Source organism: Salmo salar, chromosome 06, assembly GCF_965601325.2.
Source record: "Salmo salar chromosome 06, fSalSal1, whole genome shotgun sequence".
Lineage (NCBI taxonomy): Eukaryota > Metazoa > Chordata > Actinopteri > Salmoniformes > Salmonidae > Salmo > Salmo salar.
In genome coordinates, this window is record NC_138296.1 from 22,867,984 (window position 1) to 22,889,554 (window position 21,571).

The following is a 21,571-nucleotide window of genomic DNA, read 5'->3' on the forward strand; positions in this document are numbered from 1 at the left end:
TGTTTGCTATTGGTTTCTTTTAAAGACTTATACATATTTTCTAATTGTGTTAAAAATGTGTTTTTTTTGGCTAAGAGAAATGTGTACTTCATCCAAGATATTCTTAGTAATTAAAAAAAAAAAACGGAAGTACGAATATACGTTTTCCTTGACAACCAGCAATGCGTTCTTAGCAACTGCCTCAGAATGGCAAAAATGATTGGTGCTAAGAAATCGTTGTGGCAACAAGTCTGTGAAGGTAAGCTATGCTTCGCTTGAGAGTTAATTGTAAATACCGGTATGCATGTTGTCGATTAAAATAGGCACACATATTTCGTTTTCATTGTTGTGTGCAACCAGAATATGAGTCGGAGCAGCCCAGTCCACCCAGCGCTGCTTGGACAGACAGTGGTTCAGTGAGCACTCATGTCTCCCAGTACAGCGCCAGCAAGCACTCTCCTGTCTTCTATGGTCTCATGGCTGCTAAGGTAAGGCGGCCAACAATAATTGCACTTCAGTAAATACTATTCATTTGTAAAAAGAAAACGATATGTTTGTCTACATGGTGCTGTATGGCTTTCTAGGTTGCTGTGGATGATGATCCTGTGAAGCATGTTGACCCTCTTCTGAGCCACCCTGCCCTTGCTGGATACTCTGCCTTGGACAAACCTCCATCCTTCTGTCACAGACAGCCTCTGACCACACACCCTGCATCCACTCCCCAGCTCCATCAACGTGAGTTTCAAACTACTTAAAACTGTAGCTGCTTTGTATGTGCTAAACATACTATTGCCTCTGCCAAGAGGTCTTGAAGTTTATGGCACAGGAAGTAGGCTAGTGTCCTGTAGCCTCAGTGTTTCTGGTGCAAGACCCGATACTGCTTTCCCCTCTCAATCGCTACACATAATCTATGCTTTTATCAGGAACAATACTTTCCTGTTTAATTAGCTCTCTAAGCACAGTAGAGGATAACAATGTTTCAAGTCTGTCTCGATTTTACTCCCCAGTAATAGTACCATAACAGTGTTTTAGGCTACATTTTACTCCCCAGTAATAGTACCATAACAGTGTTTTAGGCTACATTTTACTCCCCAGTAATAGTACCATAACAGTGTTTTAGGCTACATTTTACTCCCCAGTAATAGTACCATAACAGTGTTTTAGGCTACATTTTACTCCCCAGTAATAGTACCATAACAGTGTTTTAGGCTACATTTTACTCCCCAGTAATAGTACCATAACAGTGTTTTAGGCTACATTTGGAGTGAAATGTTCCCTTGCATGGCAGAAAGGCCCCTCTTACCCCACTTGTGATGATCCATTCCCATGTCTGCCCCAGGCCCAATCACCCAGTTCCTGGAGGGGTCCGTGTTCCCAGTGCTACTGCCTGGACTGGAGGCCATGCTGAGAGAGGCCCAGAGACAACACTGCCTGGAGGTACTGGCACTAGGCCTATATCACACAATAACACTAACATGATATAATGGCAATTTACTAGATATCAATGTGGCCCTGCAGAACACTACAGACCACCAAACTACAATACACTACAGTATTTTAATAGTTTGCTTCCCCTGACTGTACAACATAAACAACTTTGAATTATAGAGTGACATGATGTATGATCACCTCTTCTGAAATATTGTCTCTAACATGTGATGAATCCCAACACCCAAAACTAGTACTAGGACTCATTTAATCCGACTTCAAGCACTGATTATACTATGATAATGATGATTATACTGCAGCCTACTTCTGTAGAGCTCTGCAGATTATTACACTACAGTAACACTGTGATCCTTTTACCTGTTTAAGAGGAAAAGAACAGCATTCAACGCTTGTGACTTCCTAACTGAGTGGCTGTACAAGTAAGTCTGCCTGCATGCCCCCTTTGCGCTCTTCCATTCTCAGTTGATTTAGTAAAAAGCTTTGACAATGTCTCTGAACTTTCTGCCACCTTTTTATCTTCTGAGTGCTAAGCTATTGCTTTTACCATTAAAAAAAAAAGAAGCTCTGTGTCTAAAAATGGATTGGTGTTACGCAACTATGACTGTAGTTTGTCTTTGTGTGAAACTAAGCTTAATATTCTGTCTGCTACGGTCTGTTCCAAAGCCTTTTCTTCTCTCTCACTGCAGTCGGAACCCCCGCCGGCAGGGACAGGCCCCAGTGGACTTCCATGAGATCCCATTTGTCAAGGACTGGCTCAGGATACAGTGAGTTGCAGGAGACTTAATAAAGTGTATACGCAAACATAACACAGAGCAAGAAAGTCATCTCAGAAATCACACAGAATATGTATGCATGTACACACACACCCACACACACACAGTGACACAAACTTGCACCTTAGGCTGATGCTGCTCTTATGAACAGAGGTGACTCACATGCTGCCCTCTCCTCTCTCCATCCCCTCCTCTCTTCTCCCTCCCTCTCCCAGTCCCAGGCCTCCCATCCCTCTCTCCCTACTGCTGTCAGACCAGCAGGCTGCTGTTCTCATCCAGTCCTTCTGGCGGGGCTATACCGTGAGTGTTGTTGACAGTAAATTAAAGGTCACTGTTATTTTAGATGAGAAATAGTCTTGTACCATTTTAAAGGGTGTCAATGCACGGTGTGTAAAGGGTTAAATGCTTCACTGTCCCCTATTTTGCTGTGTGTTTGTTAGTGCGTAAGTGTGCATGCTTATGTGTGTTCTTTTACGTGCATGCATGTGTGTGTATTATTGTGTTCAGGCGTTTGTATTTTCAGGAGCTGGCCAGTGACCCCATATGAAACAAATATATTGTGTAATCCCATTATTTTCTGGCTACAGCGTGATTATGTCATCAGTGATGCACTGCCTAATTCCTTCCTGTGTCGGTGTTCTTGAGTGCTCTGTTCTGGATAAATATAGACACTAATTGCTGTAAGTCGCTCTGGTTAAGAGCGTCTCATAAATTACAAAAAATGTAAACTCACACACACCCATAGACGCACTTCTAATCAGACAAGTCTCTGTCTCGTCTATCTACTAGACACTGTTGTTGTCTGTTTATGATGTAACCACAAATGACCCCTTTTTTACACACAAACACCAAAACAGCTCTTTTTCTTCTCATCCCTGCGACTCTGTGATAGCGTAGAAAGATCCAGCCCAAAATCTCCTCATTGTCAGTGTAAATGATTAAGGATGGACGATGCTAGCTGTGGTTTAGAGCTGTCATGTCCAAACAGGCTCTGCTCGAGTGGGCTTGAAGAAGCACTGGGGTGGGCAGAGCAGAGCATGCAGAGTGTGTCCTGTTCGACCAGTCTGGCCAGAGGTAGGCAGTATTGGAGCTCTTGTGTTATCTCGCACTGTAATTGGTTGTAATTCCTCTCCTCAACAGGAGGTGGCGGTAGTGAGCCTGTCCTCTCTCATTGACTCCCTGTGTTTATCCTGCTCTGACTGAGGTAAGGTTCAATAGGGCGAGGGATAGCACAGCAGACTCTCCCCACTAGTAGTTTAGGGATGGAGTGGAGAGAGATGGCTTGGAAGGCTCTGCTAAAAGGCTTTTTCAGGGGTGATTAGAGAGGGAGTGAAGGAGAGGAACACTGTTAGTGCTGTTTTTGGGGCTTGGGCCAGCCCAGAACTGGGTCTGAGGGGCTGGCTGTTTGATGTACAGCCATGTTGTGTCTGTGGATAATGTGGATCTGGGACTAGATCTTAACTAGGGTGTAGTGGTTAGCCCTCCCAACTCACATACAGTGCCTTCGGAAAGTATTCAGACCCCTTGACTTTTTCCACATTTTGTTACGTAACAGCCTTTTTCTAAAATCTACACACAATACCCCATAATGACAAAGCGATAACAGGTTTTTAGTAAACATAAATACGTTATTTACATAAGTATTCAGACTCTTTGCTATGAGACTCGAAATCGAGCTCAGGTGCATCCTGTTTCCATTGATCATCCTTGAGATGTTTCTACAACTTGATTGGAGTCCACTTGCTTGATTGATTGGACATGATTGGACATGATGTGGAAAGGCACACACCTGTCTATATAAGGTCCCACAGTTGACAGTGTATGTCAGAGCAAAAACCAAGCCATGAGGTTGAAGGAATTGTCCATAGAGCTTCGAGACAGGATTGTATCGAGGCAGCATTGAAGGTCCCCAAGAACACAGTGGCCTCCATCATTCTTAAATGGAAGAAGTTTGAAACCCCCAAGACTCTTCCTAGAGCTGGCCTCACCTGGCCAAACTGAGCAATCGGGGGAGAAAGGCCTTGGTCAGGGAGGTGACCAAGAACTTGATGGTCACTGACAGAGCTCTAGAGTTCCTCTGTGGAGATGGGATAACCTTCCAGAAGGACAACCATCTCTGCAGGACTCCACCAATCAGGCCTTTATGGTAGAGTGGCCAGATGGAAGCCACTCCTCAGTAAAAGGCACAAGACAGCCAGCTTGGAGTTTGTCAAAAGGCACATAAAGACTCTCAGACCATGAGAAACAAGATTGAACTCATTGGCCTTAATGCCAAACGTCACGTCTGAAGGAAACCTGGCACCATCCCTACGGTGAAGCATGGTGGTGGCAGCATCATGCTGTGGGGATGTTTTTCAGCTGCAGGGACTGGGAGACTAGTCAGGATTGAGGCAAAGATGAATGGCGCAAAGTACAGAGAGATCCTTGATGAAAACCTGGTCCAGAGCGCTCAGGACCTCAGACTGGGGCGAAGGTTTACCTTCCAACAGGACAACGACCCTAAGCACACCGCCAAGACGACGCAGGAGTGGCTTCGGAACAAGTCTCTGAATGTCCTTGAGTGGCCCAGCCAGAGGCCGGACTTGAACCCGATCGAACATCTCTGGAGAGACCTGAAAATATCTGTGCGAGCTTGAGAGGATTTGACAGAGCTGACAGAGCTTGAGAGGATCTGCACAGAAGAATGGGAGAAACTCCCCAAGTACAGGTGTGCCAAGCTTGTAGCGTCATAACCAAGATGACTCAAGGCTGTAATCACTGCCAAAGGTGCTTCAACAAAGTATTGAGTAAAGGGTCTGAAATTTCAGTTGTATATTTGTAATAAATTAACAAAAAATTCTAAAAACTTGTTTTTGCTTTGTCATTAAGGGGTATTAAGTATAGATTGATGAGGGAAAACGGCTGTCACGTAAACATTTTTGGAAAAAGTCAAGGGGTCTGAATACTTTCTAAATGCACTGTATACCCTGGTGGCAGGGGGACTGAGCCCACTCTCGGCCACTTCAGTGTCTGAGACACTCTACTTTATGATACACCCCTCTACACTTTCCCACTGTTCTTTCAATGAAATATATATATAAAATAGGGATTTGGCTGGAGGCTGTGCTGGTGCTGCGGTATTGGACTATATCAAAGGCTGAGGAGGTAGGCCTGTAGGACTGTCATGATAGGCCTGAAGCTGGTGCTGAAGAGGCATTGGGCTGTGTCCTGAGTGGTTTGTTACCTGGGGCTCAAAGCAGCCACAGCCAGCAGAGACAGCAGCAGCATGTACAACACAGTCAACTGTGAACTGAGAGCTGCCTGTGTGATGCTCTGATGCTCTGCACAGTGCCATCATGCTTCAGAGGAGTGTGTGTGTGTGTGTGTGTGTGTGTGTGTGTGTGTGTGTGTGTGTGTGTGTGTGTGTGTGTGTGTGTGTGTGTGTGTGTGTGTGTGTGTGTGTGTGTGTGTGTGAGTGTGTGTGGCTCAGCGGGGTGGAAACAGTGTATGTGAAGCTTTTCAGTAGACGTCAATACTATTTTCCTCTCGTTCTCACCTCTAGCCCTTTATCCATCATACTCATCCTAATCCTTCCTCTCTCATTCAGTCCCTCTTATACCATACTCTCCTGTTCCTCCCCCCTTCCTCTATCTTTCTCTTCCTCTCTCATTCAATCCACCTTACACCATACTTTCCTGTCCCCCCTTCCTCCGACTATCTCTCCCTTTCTCATTCAATCCCCCTTACAACATACTCTCCTGTTTCTCCCCTCCTTCCTCCGTCTAGTTCTCTCTTTCTCTGCCTCATCCCTCTCTCTTACTATCTCTCTCTTTCTCTCTCACTCACGTGGCTGAGTTATGTAACCTGCCTGACGCAGCGTTGACTGCAGAGGAGGGGTGTGTGGGTGCGTGTGTGTGTGCATTTGTGTGTACCCCTCCCTCAATCACCTCTTTCATTGACAATATGTGTAGTTGTTACCAAGGATGAACGGTCAGCTTCAGAAACACACGTTGATGCCACACAGCAGCCAGTATATCACACAGCAGCCAGTATATCACACAGCAGCCAGTACATCACACAGCAGCCAGTACATCACACAGCAGCCAGTACATCACACAGCAGCCAGTACATCACACAGCAGCCAGTACATCACACAGCAGCCAGTACATCACACAGCAGCCAGTACATCACACAGCAGCCAGTACATCACACAGCAGCCAGTACATCACACAGCAGCCAGTACATCACACAGCAGCCAGTACATCACACAGCAGCCAGTACATCACACAGCAGCCAGTACATCACACAGCAGCCAGTACATCACACAGCATCCAGTACATCACACAGCAGCCAGTACATCACACAGCAGCCAGTACATCACACAGCAGCCAGTACATCACACAGCAGCCAGTACATCACACAGCAGCCAGTATATCACAGAGCACCTGGTCAGACAATGTTCTTGTCTCTCTGAGCAGCACAGGGAGATGCTAGGCTGAACACTAGAAAGAGAGATGCTATGACACAACATGTTATGTAATATACTTAGCTAACACACCGTAGCCATAGCCCAGCTAGCCATAATCATCCATCCTTTAACTCCTGCTAGGCACAGTGCAGTACAGTACTGGAGGTACACTTCAAAGTGTAAACTCCTCTTTTCACAGTCCCCAAATCCAGAACAAATTCAAGAAAGTATACAGTATTATATAGAGCCATTATTGCATGGAAATCCGTTCCATCTCATATTGCTCAGATGAACAGCAAACCTGTTTCAAAAAACAGATAAAGCAACACCTCACGGCACAACGCATCTCCCCTATTTGACATAGATAGTTTGTGTGTATGTTATTGACATGTAGGCTACGTGTGCCTTTACATTTTTTTTGATGTAGTTCTGTCCTTGAGCTGTATTATGTAATGTTTCATGTTTAGTGTGGACCCCAGGAAGAATAGTTGCTGCTTTCGCAACAGCTAATGGGGATGTTCATGAGGCACCAAACAGAAGAAAAGGGACTGAAACAGGGAAGGACTACCTGCACTCACCCGATAAGAAAAGCTTGTTTTTCAACTTCCGTTTCAAAACGTTTTGCTATGGTTTGACCTAATGAATATGACCCTACTCTAACCATCCAGAAGCCTTAGCCAGCAGATGCACTACATAAGCCCACAACAAAGATCAGTGGAGGCTGCTGAGTGGAGGACGGCTCATACTAATGTCTGGAATGGAGTCAATGGAATGGTATCAACCATATGGAAGCCATGTCCTCCCTTCAGCAGCCTCCACTGACAGAGATATACTACATAAGCCCACCACAGAAATATACTACATAAGCCCACCACAGATATATATACTACATAAGCCCACCACAGAGATATACTACATATACCCACCACAGAGATATACTACATATACCCACCACAGAGATATACTTCATAAACCCACCACAGAGATGTACTACATAAACCCACCACAGAGATATACTACATAAGCCCACCACAGATATATATATACTACATAAGCCCACCACAGAGATATACTACTTAAACCCACCACAGAAATATACTACATAAGCCCACCACAGATATATATACTACATAAGCCCACCACAGAGATATACTACATAAACCTACCACAGAGATGTACTACATAAACCCACCACAGAGATGTACTACATAAACCCACCACAGAGATATACTACATAAACCCACCACAGAGATATACTACATAAGCCCACCACAGAGATGTGTACATAAACCCACCACAGAGATATACTACATAAACCCACCACAAAGATATACTACATAAACCCACCACAAAGATATACTACATAAGCCCACCACAGATATATGTACTACATAAGCCCACCACAGATATATACTACATACGCCCACCACAGAGACATACTACATACACCCACCACAGAGATATACTACATAAACCCACCACAGAGATATACGACATATACCCACCACAGAGATATACTACATAAACCCACCACAGAGATATACTACATAAACCCACCACAGAGATATACTACATAAGCCCACCACAGAGATATAGTACATAAACCCACCACAGAGATATACTACATAAGCCCACCACAGAGATGTGTACATAAACCCACCACAGACCACTCAAGGCATTGCAATGGTGAGTTAAACAGTATTGTGGCCAAAGGAGACCAGTAATAAATAGCTTTCCAATTAAACAGTCAATGGTGCTCAATAGTGTGGCCATGTAGAGAAAGAGAGGGATTTTATGGTCATAGATAGACATAGATAGACGCCTCTAGGGTTCTGCTCCGTTTAGCCTACCCCACTCTCAGAGATTTACAGGCACGGACTCAGTACCTAGCCCAGTCCAGCCCAGGACATCTCATAGCCCAGCACAGCAGAGCTTAGTCCTAGCCTACCCCAGTCCAGTCCATAGTCAGTCTAGCCTATAGCCTAGCCTACCCCAGTCCATAGTCATCTACCTCACTCTGTACTTAGACTGTGAGTAGCTAGGTATTGCTGTGCCCTATACTTACTTTGCCAGGGCTCTACAGTGCGACCATTTTACTTGCATATGCGCCTAAATATTTTGCTGTGCGACCTGGAATTTTAATTTAGGAGCACCAGTGTGCCAAGAAAAACACCACCCAGATGATAATTGTTGTAATGATTACTTCACTGTACGGCTGCACCTGAGTGCCATGGAGAACACACTGAGCGCAGATTCATGACAAAGAAAACGGCTTGTTACCTCTAATATGTTTTTGTATGATCCTAACATTTTTTACTTGGCGCACACATGCTCCTTCTAAAAAAGGTCAGCATAGAGCCCTGTGTATGACTGTGGGGTGTAGGCTTGGGTGACCCCCAGTATTATCCCTGCATGCCCTGGAATGGCCTGGTAGTGGTGCCACCACTATCAGTGATAAATTCAAAGAACTGTGGGAACATAGAAATAAAATCTGTAGAACAGACATCCCCATTCAAGTCAAGACTCCACGCCTGTTCTAGCAATTCAATGTCTATGTGAGGCAAGGCTGTTGGAGAGAGATTTTGCCCATAGAGAACTAGGTCTTTGATTCCAGATGAGTGATTGGAGGGATGTTAGATGACTTGCATTAGACCAGTGAGCTAGTGAAAAGCTAATGGTAGACAAGCCTACATGAGGGGCGAACAATAAGAACACAAGGGCTGAGTTAGCCTAATAACCACAATGGACACTTTTCTAATCTGTGTCTACCCATCCCTTCCTTTAAATGTCAATCCAGAGGGAGTGATAGTGTCTGCTTGCAGTACACCCTATAGGCTTATAGTACACACTACATAGGGAATAGGGTGCTGTTTGAGACACAGCCAGTGATGCAGTGAGGAACCACAAGGCACTTAGATGAACCATGTGTGGCTCACAGGAAGTGCAGTACCCTGGGGCAGAGCGTGGTACTTCCTCCCCTCCATCCACCCCTACATTCCTCCATGGCCCGGCTCTGCTGTAGATGAATCAAATAAAATCACATTTTATTTGTCACATGCACCGAATACAACAGGTGTAGACCTTATCGTGAAATGCTTACTTACAAGCCCTTAACCAACAGTGCAGTTCAAGAAATAGGGTTCAGAAAATATTTGCTAAATCAACTAAAGTAAATTTTTTTATAAAAAGTACCACAATAAGATGACATAACAATAACGAGGCTATGTACAGGGGGTACCTGTACCGAGTCAATGTGGGGGAGTACAGGTTAGTCGAGGTAATATGTACACGTAGGTAGGGGTAAAGTGACTATGCATAGATAACTGACTATGCATAGCAGCAGTGTAAAAACATATGTAACTAGTCCGGGTGGCCATTTGATGAATTGTTCAGCAGTCTTATGGCTTGGGGGTAGAAGCTGATCAGGAGCCTTTTGGACCTAGACTTGGTGCTTTGGTACCACTTCCCATGCAGTAGCAGAGGAAACAGTCTATGACTTGGGTGACTGGAGTCTTTGACAATTTTTTGGTCTTTCCTCTGACACTGCCTATTATATAGGTCCTTGCTGACAGGAAGCTTGGCCCCAGTGATGTATTGGGCCGTACGCACTACCCTCTGTAGCGCCTTACGGTCGGATGCCGAGCAGTTGTCATACCAGGCAGTGATGCAACCGGTCAACACACTCTAGATGGTGCAGCTGTATAACAATCTGGGGATCCATGCTAAATCTTTTCAGTCTCCTGTGGGGGAAAAGACATTGACGTGCCCTCTTCACGACTGTCTTGGTGTGTTTGGACCATGATAGTTTGTTGGTGATGTGGACACCAAGGAACTTGAAACTCTCAACCCGTTGATGTTAATGGGGGCCTGTTCGGCCCGCCTTTTCCTGTAGTCCACGATCAGATCCTTTGTCTTGCTCACATTAATGGAGAGGTTGTTTTCCTGGCACCACACTGCCAGGTCTCTGACCTCCTCCCTATAGGCTGTCTCATCGTTATCATTGTCGGTGATCAGGCCTACCACTGTCGTCGTCAGCAAACTTAATGATGGTGTTGAAGTTGTGCTTGGCCACATATTCGTGGGTCAACAGGGAGTACAGGAGGGGACTAAGCACGTAACCCTGAGGGGCCCCGGTGTTGAGGATCAGCGTGGCAGATGTGTTGTTACCTACCCTTAACACTTGGGGGCGGCCCGTCAGGAAGTACAGGATCCAGTTGCAGAGGGAGGTGTTTAGTCCCAGGGTCCTTAGCTTAGTGATGAGCTTTGTGGGCATTATGACCAGCCTTTCAAAGCACTTCATGACTACTGACATGTGTGCTACGGGGCGGTAGTCATTTAGGCAGGTTACCTTGGCATTCTTGGGCACAGGGACTATGGTGGTCTGCTTGAAACATGTTGGTAGTACAGACTGGGTCAGGGAGAGGTTGAACATGTCAGTGAAGACACTTGCCAGTTGGTCTGCGCAAGCTGTGAGTACACGCCCGGGTAATATGTCTGCCCTGCGGCCTTGGGAATGTTGACCTGTTTAAAGGTCGGCTATGGAAAGCATGATCACACAGTCGTCCGGAACAGCTGGTGTTCTCATGCATGCTTCAGTGTTCAGGATGAAGTAAAGTCTCTGATCTCAGACTAACCCCCTTTCCTCTCCACTTTATTCTTCTCCTATCTTCTCCTCCCTTTTCTCCCACAGACTTGGACAAGGGCTCTGTCTCAGCTAGACCACCTGACAGAGAGAATGACACTTGGAAGGCGTGTGAGGTGTGTGTGTGTGTGTGTGTGTGTGTGTGTGCATCTGCGTATCTTTGTGTCAGGTGTGTGTGTGTGTGTGTGTGTGTGTGTGTGTGTGTGTGTGTGTGTGTGTGTGTGTGTGTGTGTGTGTGTGTGTGTGTGTGTGTGTGTGTGTGTGGTGTGTGCATCTGCGTATCTTTGTGTCAGGTGTGTGTGTGTGTGTGTGTGTGTGTGTGTGTGTGTGTGTGTGTGTGTGTGTGTGTGTGTGTGTGTGTGAACAGATTTTCTTGGGAAGACTTTGACTTGGAGCGAGGATGCCAGTGGGGATTAAGTTAGATGGGGTCTCACTGTGCTTTTGGTGCTTATGCTATGTGTGTGTGTGTGCATGCTGTCTCGCTCATTTATATAATCATGTTTGAAATGCCCATCCTTCACACATACCCAGGGTAGGGACAACTCACTCACGTGTTCAACTCAAATACACACAGACACACACATTCATCCTGACGTGCACACCAAAGTACACAATACACACATACTCAAAAGATTATTAGGAAAGGCGCACTAATGGTTTGACACACAAAAACACTCATCCGTATGTAATGAAACAGACACGTGTACAGACAGACATGATGCAGTGCTAAACTGAATCCATGATGCACTTCAGCCATAACAAACCTCACCCTGGTTAACTAGCTATCTGCATTGATTTACACAGACACTCCCATCACCCATCCCCTTTCTTCCTCAAGTGGCATACCGACACACACACATGAACAAGCACGCATGCGCACGCACGCACACAAACAAGACAGACTGCCCCCCTCCTGACCCTCACCCCTCATTTCCATCTCTATGGTATCTCCCGTCAGCAGAGGGGGTTGTGCTGCGTTCTGACACCCACTGAATAAACCATGGCTTCCCCTCCACCCCAATGCCATGGTACGGCCTTACGTAACAGGCCCACTTTCACAGCCACACACTCCCATTTAGACTGCAGCTAGCTACGGCTAACCACTAACTAAGGCTATACTGGGGAGCGAGATGGAGGAGGGGAGAGACCGGGGGGAGGGGAGGCTGAGGAACAGGAGTGAGATGAAGGAATGGGAGCAAGGGGTGGGAGGGTGAGAGGAGGCAAAGAAGTAGAGAGGGGGGAGGGTAGAGAGAGTGAAATGAGGGATGATGGGAGGAGGGGAAAGATGTAAAAGGGACACACTGGGGAGAGGGAGGAGAGGGAGATAGAAATGGGAGCAAGGGGGAAGGGTGAAATGAGGGAGGGAGAGGCAAGAAGTGAGGTGGGAGAGAGAGAAGGAGGAGAGGAAGGAGAATGGTAGAAAAGAAAAGGACAGATGGGAACAAGGAGAGGAGGTAAGAGAGTGGCAAACAGGAGTGTGTGTGTGTGATAGAAAGAAGACATGAAGAAAAAGACAGACAGACAGACAGACAGACAGACAGACAGACAGACAGACAGACAGACAGACAGACAGACAGACAGACAGACAGACAGACAGACAGACAGACAGACAGACAGACAGACAGACAGACAGACAGACAGACAGACAGACAGACAGACAGACAGACAGACAGTAGGAGGGGTGAGAGGAGAATGGAGAGCAGGAGGAAACGGGTGAAGAGGGACTCTGAGACATAAAGATCTAGTCAGAGTGTAGGAAAGAGGGGGGCTGGGAGAGAGGAGGATTCAGGGACATGTTCTATTCAGCTACCCTGCAGCAGCTATTTGGAACCTCCATTGAAAGCTTTGAGGCCACACAGAAACACAGGGAAAGACCTCGGAAAGGCTCCAGGAAAAACATGCTCTCTCAGTATTCTGGATTTAGTCCCACCATCCACATTATCATCTGCATTATTATCCACATGATCATCAACATACAATAGCTGAAAGACCTGGCACTGGCACTGCCTTCAGTTTACTGCCAAACACATTGTTTTATCAACATAGGAATCCGCATGAAAGTTAGTACTGCTAAACTACCCATCCTATTGCCTACAGCGTACAGTACACACACACACACACACACACACACACACACCACACACACACACACACACACACACACACACACACACACACACACACACACACACACACACACACACACACACACACACACACACACACACACACACACACACACACACACACACACACTGCTGTATGGTATTCTGGAGGAAGGAATCTATATTCAGGTGTGCCAGCCCAGTGTGTTTCTCCTCCAGCTGCTTCAGATTAAAACAGATTCTACCAGAGAGGATCTGGACCATCTAGAGGACACTTCCTGTTTTAGTTTGATTGACAATGTGGATTCAATCAAGGTCAAACACAAGAATAGTCATTACAACTGTTTCTGACTGTGTGTGTGTGCGTGTGTGTGTGTGTGTAGGTGCGGGCCCGTGCAGATGTGCAGGAGCTGCGCCAGTGGCAGAGGGAGCTTAGAGAGGATAACCGTGACATCACCAAAACAGTCCAAGAATTCTGGGCTCACCAGGAGAGCCGGGGTGAGTGAACACACACACACACACACACACACACACACACACACACACACACACACACACACACACACACACACACACACACCCCACACACACACACACACACACACACACACACACACACACACACACACACACACACACACACACACACACACACACACACACACAGGTAACTGACAAAATAATGGAAACAATTGAGTAAATCAGGTAGGGATGGGCACGGTTATTCAGATATTCAATTTTACGTCTATTTTAACAATGAAAAGGCTTTGTCTAAATGTAATTGTCTATCTGACATTGCTACACACAAGGATATGCCATGACATTTGAAATACTTAATTCAATAAAATTATCTTTTGAATGTAGTTTTATTGACATAAAGTACATACCATAGTAGCCTACACGGGTTTCACGTGTTTGTTATTGTGGGCCAATCAAAGTGGCACCGTCTACAGTCAGTGGCTCCATGTGTAGTAAGCAACGTGAGAGATCTCTAATCAATGCTGAATGGAATTAAAATGACAGAATTCCGTTTGTTAAATGAGAAGGAGTAGGCTACAACTACGAGCAACCATCAGGTAAGCTGTTGTTTAATCTGAATGGAGTTGCTGCTGAGGAGAGAGCGAGAGAGGGAAGGAGAGGGAGAGAATGAGGGCAGGAGAGGGAGGGGGAAGAAATATGGGAAGTGAAGGAGACAGAAGAGAAAATGTCTGCAGGGTTCAGGATGTCTTTGTGTGACACAGAGGGAGGGGGACTCCACACATCTTCAGAAAGAGATGGAGGCAGGAAAGAAGGAGAGAGGGAGAGAGATGAAAGTGTGTGTGTGTGTGTGGTGTGTGTGTGTGTGTGTGTGTGTGTGTGTGTGTGTGTGTGTGTGTGTGTGTGTGTGTGTGTGTGTGGGTGTGTGTGTGTGTGTGTGTGTGTGTGTGTGTGTGTGTGTATATATAGTGTAGAGCAGCTGGGAATGTAGGTCCTATTCCAGAGAGAAAACCCTGAGCCCTTAATGGCTGACTGGCTGGCATTCCTGGGAGAACAACACAGCTATGTCCTTGACAACACACACACACACACTTTACAAATATGCACACACACAAGCATAACCACATGCTCAATACATACAGAAGCACAGATTACAATGCACATACATGCACAGAATATCTCCGTCACATACATACATACAAACAGATATGCTTAAACATACATACACACAGGCAGATGTTTTAACAGCCCTGCACATAGCACATGTTTTAGACACACAAACACTACACTCACACACACACACACATCGGTCTTTTCCACATGACCACCACATTGAGGCACGCATTCCAAAACAACAAAGGCACACACACCACACACATCCAAATAGCTGTGGAGCAGCGAACATTCTTACACTTCCTGGTACACGACACTCCTGCTGCGTGAAGCGAGTGCTGACCTGACATTCCAGCAGGGGGCCTGGGGGGGCTGTGGGAGCACAGAAACACACCTGACCTTATGTTCTCAATAGAGATGGAGAGGGACCTCTCTATCTCTCAGCATCAGCACCTGTTGTCAATGGAGACCTCTCTCTACTCTCTACCTCTCAACAGCAGCACCTGAATACAGTATTCTCAGTGGAGAGGAACTTCTCTCTATACCTGACTACTGTGTTGTCAATGCAGACCTCTCTACCTCTTCAACATAAGCACCTGACTACTGCGTTCTCAATGGAAAGCCCTCTCTCAACATCAGCACCACAGCATTGTACAGTACTTGTGTGTGAGAGAGAGAGAGAGAGAGATGCATATAGAAAGATAGGGGAATGGAGGAAGGGGTAGATGGTAGAGACAGAGAGAGACGTTGCTGGGCTGTTTTTGCTGAAGTTGCAGTTTGTTTGTTGTTTTTGGGCGTAATGAACCGAGAGCAGAGCAGCACACAGTGCAGAGTGACGGATGACACAAACCACAGGACAGAGAGAGAAGAGGGGGAGTGTGAGAGAGATGGAGAAGAGAGAGAGAAAGACCTGAAAGAGAGGCAGAGGAAAAGAGAAAAATTGAGATGGGAGAGAGAGAGGAAGAGGGAGACATGAAAGGAGAAAATAAATGTTAACTGTGTGATACAGCAGCTGCTGCCAGGCTGATCTCATCTGACCCAGTACCATACCATACCCATTCACCATTACACACTTCACAGGCTGAAACACAAGCACTGGAAATGGCCTAAAAACCTCATAGGCTGAAACATTTAATGACCTCGCCATTAGGGCTGTGACGGTCATGGAATTTTGGATGAGGGTTATTGGTCAGCCAAATGGCCGTGATCACGTTATAATCATTTGAATAGTACATTTTCTCCTCTACTCCGCTCCTGACTGCATGGGCTGCTGCTGCAGTGAGGGGGACTTGTTTGCTACAACACCTTGCTTGTTTCAGCAAGGAACAACAAAGTTTCATCACGTTGTAAAGAGTCCATGTTACCACGGAAATGCCCGACCAGTCGGCTGTTCGTTCCACACACACACATACACAAAATGGTTATGGTGGTTATGGAAATTACTTGAAAAACTTCACCGTCTGAAACATAAGCGCTAGAAATGACTTAGATTGAAACATTATCACTGGAAATTGACTTAAAGACATTCTGAAACATAAGCACTGGAAACAAGTCGGAAAATCATTCATACTGAGGCGGTCTCATCTCTTGGTCTCGACAGGGTTCTCAGACATGGCCGCCACAGGTCAGGTCAGGCCTGGAGGTCAAGCGTCAGCTGACAGGTGCAGAGCTCAGCACCACATTAATCTATCTCCTCGTGTCCCTGACCTCGTGTATCATGTGAGGAATGTATCTCTGATGACGGTTCAGTGAACACGACAACATAAAGCTAGCTATCCCATAGCTCGATAACTCAACAACAGGGTTGGGGTCAATTCCATTTAAATTCAGGATGTAAACTGATATTCCAATTTGAAATAAAACATTTCTCAATACTTTTTTGGGTAAAATTTTCATTTGCTTCCTGTTTACTTGATTGAATTGAAATTGACCCCAAACACCGTCATTAACCAGTGTAAACATAGCAAACCATCATACACAACATTGTGTCTGTGACATCTACAACACAAATTTGTTTTTCTCTCTCTCTTTGTTTGAGTATTGTAACTGGTCAAATATAAAGAACACAATTCTATTCAAGAAAGCTTTGCATCTATTGTCTATTACTGAGGCTAACAATAGAACAGGCCTGGCAGCTGTCACCATGAGCTAGTCTACAAACCTCTGAATCGTGTGTGTGTGTGTGTGTGTGTGTGTGTGTGTGTGTTTGGGGATAAACTGTATGTTTGGTTTATTTTGTTTTATACTTCCCTAGTGAGTTCGGCCCTCAATGACCTCAGGGGGGACTCTACCACCCCTCAGACCCCTCAGCCCGGCGGTGGGTACTCCAACTCAGACGTGTCCATCCAGGTGGTCTCCCCCACCCCCCAGAGCACCGTGGTCCACACCCCCACCTCCCAGATGAGTCCTGAGAGCACCGAGTCGCTGACCCCCAGCCTGCAGGGAGTAGAGGAGCTGACCAGGGAGGAGAGGACACTAACTGACTCACTGACCCTGCCCGAGGCTGCTGCCGTTGCGGCTTTAGCCACCGCTATGGATACCTTTTCCCCATCCTTAGGGAGCCACTGAAAGGCCATAGAGGCTGAGGCAATGTGTGTCCCAAATGGCACCCTATTCCTTATACCAGAGCTGCCACATCCTGGTCCTGGAGGGTTGAAATACAGTGGCTTGCAAAAGTATTCACCCCTTTGGCATTTTTCCTATTTTGTTGCCTTACATCCTGGAATTAAAATTGATTTTTTTGGGGGGGGTTGTATCATTTGATTTACACAACATGCCTACCACTTTGAAGATGCAAAATATTTTTTCTTCTGAAACAAACAAGAAATAACACAAATAAACTTGAGCGTGCATAATTATTCACCTCCCCAAAGTCAATACTTTCTAGATCCGCCTTTTGCAGCAATTACAGCTGTAAGTCTCTTAGGGTATGTCTCTATAAGCTTGGCACATCTAGCCACTGTTTTTTTCCCCCATTCTTCAAGGCAAAACTGCTCCAGCTCTTTCAAGTTGGATGGGTTCCGCTGGTGTATAGCAATCTTTAAGTCATACCACAGATTCTCAATTGGATTGAGGTCTGGGCTTTGACTAAGCCATTCCAAGACATTTAAATGTTTCCCCTTAAACCACTCGAGTGTTGCTTTAGCAGTATGCTTAGGGTCATTGTCCTGTGGAAGGTGAACCTCTGTCCCAGTCTCAAATCTCTGGAAGACTGAAACAGGTTACCCTCAAGAAATACTTTCTATTTAGTTCCATCCATCATTCCTTCAATTCTGACCAGTATCCCAGTCCCTGCCGATGACAAACATCCCCACAGCATGATGCTGCCACCACCGTGCTTCACTCTGGGGATGGTGTTCTCGGTGTGATGGGAGGTGTTGGGTTTGCACCAGACATAGCGTTTTCCTTGATGGCCAAAAAGCTCAATTTTAGTCTCACCTGACCAGAGTACCTTCTTCCATATGTTTGGAGAGTCTCCCACATGCCTTTTGGCGAACACCAAATGTGTTTGCTTATTTTTCTCTTTAAGCAATAGCTTTTTTCTGGACACTCTTCCATAAAGCCCAGCTCTGTGGAGTGCAGGCTTAAAGTAGTCCTATGGACAGATACTCCAATCTCCGCTGTGGAGCTTTGCCGCTCCTTCAGGGTTATCTTTGGTCTCTTTGTTGCCTCTCTGATTAATGCCCTCCTTGCCTGGTCCGTGAGTTTTGGTGGGCGGCCCTCTCTTGGCAGGTTTGCTGTGGTGCCATATTCTTTATTTTTGTTTTATAATGGATTTAATGGTGCTCCCTGGGATGTTCAAAGTTTCGGATATTTTTTACAACCCAACCCTGTTCTGTACATCTCCACAACTTTTTTTGGAGAGCTCCTTGACCTTCATTGTGTCTCTTGCTTGGTGGTGCCCCTTGCTTAGTGGTGTTGCAGACTCTGGGGCCTTTCAGAACAGAACATATTCTGAAATCATGTGACAGATGATGTGACACTTAGATTGCACACAGGTGGACTTTATTTAACTAATTATGTGACTTCTGAAGGTAATTGGTTGCACCAGATCATATTTAGGGGCTTCATAGCGAAGGGGGTGAATACATATGCACGCACCACTTTTGCAGGTTTTTTGTTGTTGTTGAAACAAGTAATTTTTTTCATTTTACTTCACCAATTTGGACTATTTTGTGTTTGTCCATTACATGAAATACAAATAAAAATAAATTCATATTACAGGTTGTAATGCAACAAAATAGGAAAAACTCCAAGGGGAATGAATACTTTTGCTAGGCACTGTACTTCTGGTTTTCAGGACTAATTCAGACCTGGGACACCAGGTGTGTGCAACAAACTACCAGGTAGAAACTAAAACCAGAAATGTTTCGTGTTCTAGGATTGGGCCTGCCCTATATAGTGCACTACTTGACCAACTACCTGTCCCTCCATATTGTTTGTGTGGCTAGGGATCTTGCCGACTACGCCAACTGGTCAAACGTAATACACCTTACAGGGAATATCGTGCTACGGCAGAGAATGACATGTACATCATCAATGTTATATCAACATCACCACCTCAGAGAATACACTTTTACACACTATTACTGACACACTACTGATGAAGAGCGTAGGTTACACACTAATATTAGAAACCGTATCGATACGTACTGTAAAGATGACTAGACACTCTGGTAGCTTTGCTTCTAATCACCTCTCCTCCATAGAGCATAGAAAGGTACAAATATTTCCTGTATTTGTCACTTCCTTTTTCCACGAACAGGGTGATAATAATGCTTCTGCTAATGAAACAGACAAATGTTCCCACTCAAAACAGGAATTTAGGGCAGAGATAAGAGCAGATGAACAGAATAGCACATTCTTTTTCCACCTTAGCCTTGTGTCCTGCAAGTCAGGAAGCTGAATGACCCTGTTGATGGAAAGAGGAAGAGAAAGTGAGATCTGAGAAGAGTGATCTCTCAGTGACTGAGAGCAAGCTGATAAACAGGACATCAATAAAACACTGAAAATGACAAGATAGAGTGTGCTGTACTTTACTCCCTCATGGACCTTTTAGAGACCATTGACATTCCATTGGTTTTGAGAGTGCAATTCAGTGTATTGGCATTATATCCACTGTTATATGTCTGAGGGACTTACCTGCAGAGACCCTGCTCAAGAAGGCCTCACAGTTTTCAATTGGACCAAATCACAGAGCAGAACAGGGGGTCGGCCCTGTGATGGACAGCTGCTGGGCCAATCCTGACGCAGCAGCCCCCAGAAGGCCCAGGCCAGGGAAGGGAGAGAGATGTATCTCAGTCAGTAGGTAATTGGATGCCCGGGGCACAGCTGCCACTGGGTTAGGGTGAGGCGATAAAACAGCTCATTTCATTTCGAGGACATTTGATAGGGCTGAGCAACCAGCACTCCACAGTAGAGCTTGGCTGGCTGGCCGGAAGCAGTGGGTCCTGTTGCATGGTGGAACTGGATCACATAGCAGTGGGTAGGTAGCATTAGCCCAGCAGGTAGCAGGACTGCTCTACTAGTTTCAATGTTACTGCATGCACTGGCATGAAAGCTTTAGCCTGGCCTCACATCTGTATGTGCTTTTGTCAACTCTGACTGGCTGAGGAGTAATCTGGGGAGAAGGTACATCTAGTTGAGGAGTAGTCTGGGGTGAAGGTAACTGGCTGAGGAGTAGTCTGGGGTGAAGGTAACTCTGGCTGAGGAGTAGTCTGGGGTGAAGGTAACTCTGGCTGAGGAGTAGTCTGGGGTGAAGGTAACTCTGGCTGAGGAGTAGTCTGGGGTGAAGGTAACTCTGGCTGAGGAGTAGTCTGGGGTGAAGGTAACTCTGGCTGAGGAGTAGTCTGGGGTGAAGGTAACTCTGGCTGAGGAGTAGTCTGGGGTGAAGGTAACTCTGGCTGAGGAGTAGTCTGGGGTGAAGGTAACTCTGGCTGAGGAGTAGTCTGGGGTGAAGGTAACTCTGGCTGAGGAGTAGTCTGGGGAGAAGGTAACTCTGGCTGAGGAGTAGTCTGGGGTGAAGGTAACTCTGGCTGAGGAGTAGTCTGGGGTGAAGGTAACTCTGGCTGAGGAGTAGTTTGGGGTGAAGGTAACTCTGGCTGAGGAGTAGTCTGGGGAGAAGGTAACTCTGTCTGAGGAGTAGTCTGGGAGAAGGTAACTTTGGCTGAGGAGTAGTCTGGGAGAAGGGAACTCTGGCTGAGGAGTAGTCTGGGAGAAGGGAACTCTGGCTGAGGAGTAGTTTGGGTAGAAGGGAACTCTGGCTGAGGAGTAGTCTGGGAGAAGGGAACTCTGGCTGAGGAGTAGTTTGGGTAGAAGGTAACTCTGGCTGAGGAGTAGTCTGGGGAGAAAGTAACTGGCTGAGGAGTAGTCTGGGGAGAAGGTAACTCTGGCTGGGGAGTAGTCTGGGGAGAAGGCGGAAGCATATACAGACCAGGCTATGACATCTTGGGGATCGGTCACAAACTAGGAAACTTTTTTCTTCTTCTAATCAGGGCCTCAACTATTATGGATATTAGCCCTTCTATACTGGGGATGTGAAAGGGTGGAGGGTACTACTGCACTACTCTGAAGATCTGTATTTCAA

At 46.0% G+C, this 21,571-nt stretch overlaps 1 protein-coding gene across 1 annotated transcript; it reads left to right on the forward strand.

Moving 5' to 3' along the window:
* The first annotated feature begins 162 nt into the window (after positions 1-162).
* On the forward strand, positions 163-20,003 carry LOC106606545 (IQ domain-containing protein K). Its single transcript, XM_045719907.2, has 9 exons — positions 163-238; positions 340-467; positions 564-714; positions 1,319-1,416; positions 1,795-1,847; positions 2,115-2,192; positions 2,417-2,501; positions 13,779-13,893; positions 17,240-20,003. The coding sequence occupies exons 1-9, from the start codon at positions 187-189 to the stop codon at positions 17,551-17,553; spliced, it is 1,074 nt and encodes a 357-aa protein (XP_045575863.1). The 5' UTR covers positions 163-186; the 3' UTR covers positions 17,554-20,003.
* The last annotated feature ends 1,568 nt before the right edge of the window (positions 20,004-21,571 follow it).

Excerpts from the sequence above, each read along its gene's own strand:
- LOC106606545 (XM_045719907.2), top strand. The coding sequence starts at position 187 with ATGGCAAAAATGATTGGTGCTAAGAAATCGTTGTGGCAACAAGTCTGT. Across the intron at positions 468-563 it reads ATGGTCTCATGGCTGCTAAG|GTTGCTGTGGATGATGATCC; the intron begins GTAAGGCGGCCA and ends ATGGCTTTCTAG. Across the intron at positions 1,417-1,794 it reads AGAGACAACACTGCCTGGAG|AGGAAAAGAACAGCATTCAA; the intron begins GTACTGGCACTA and ends TACCTGTTTAAG.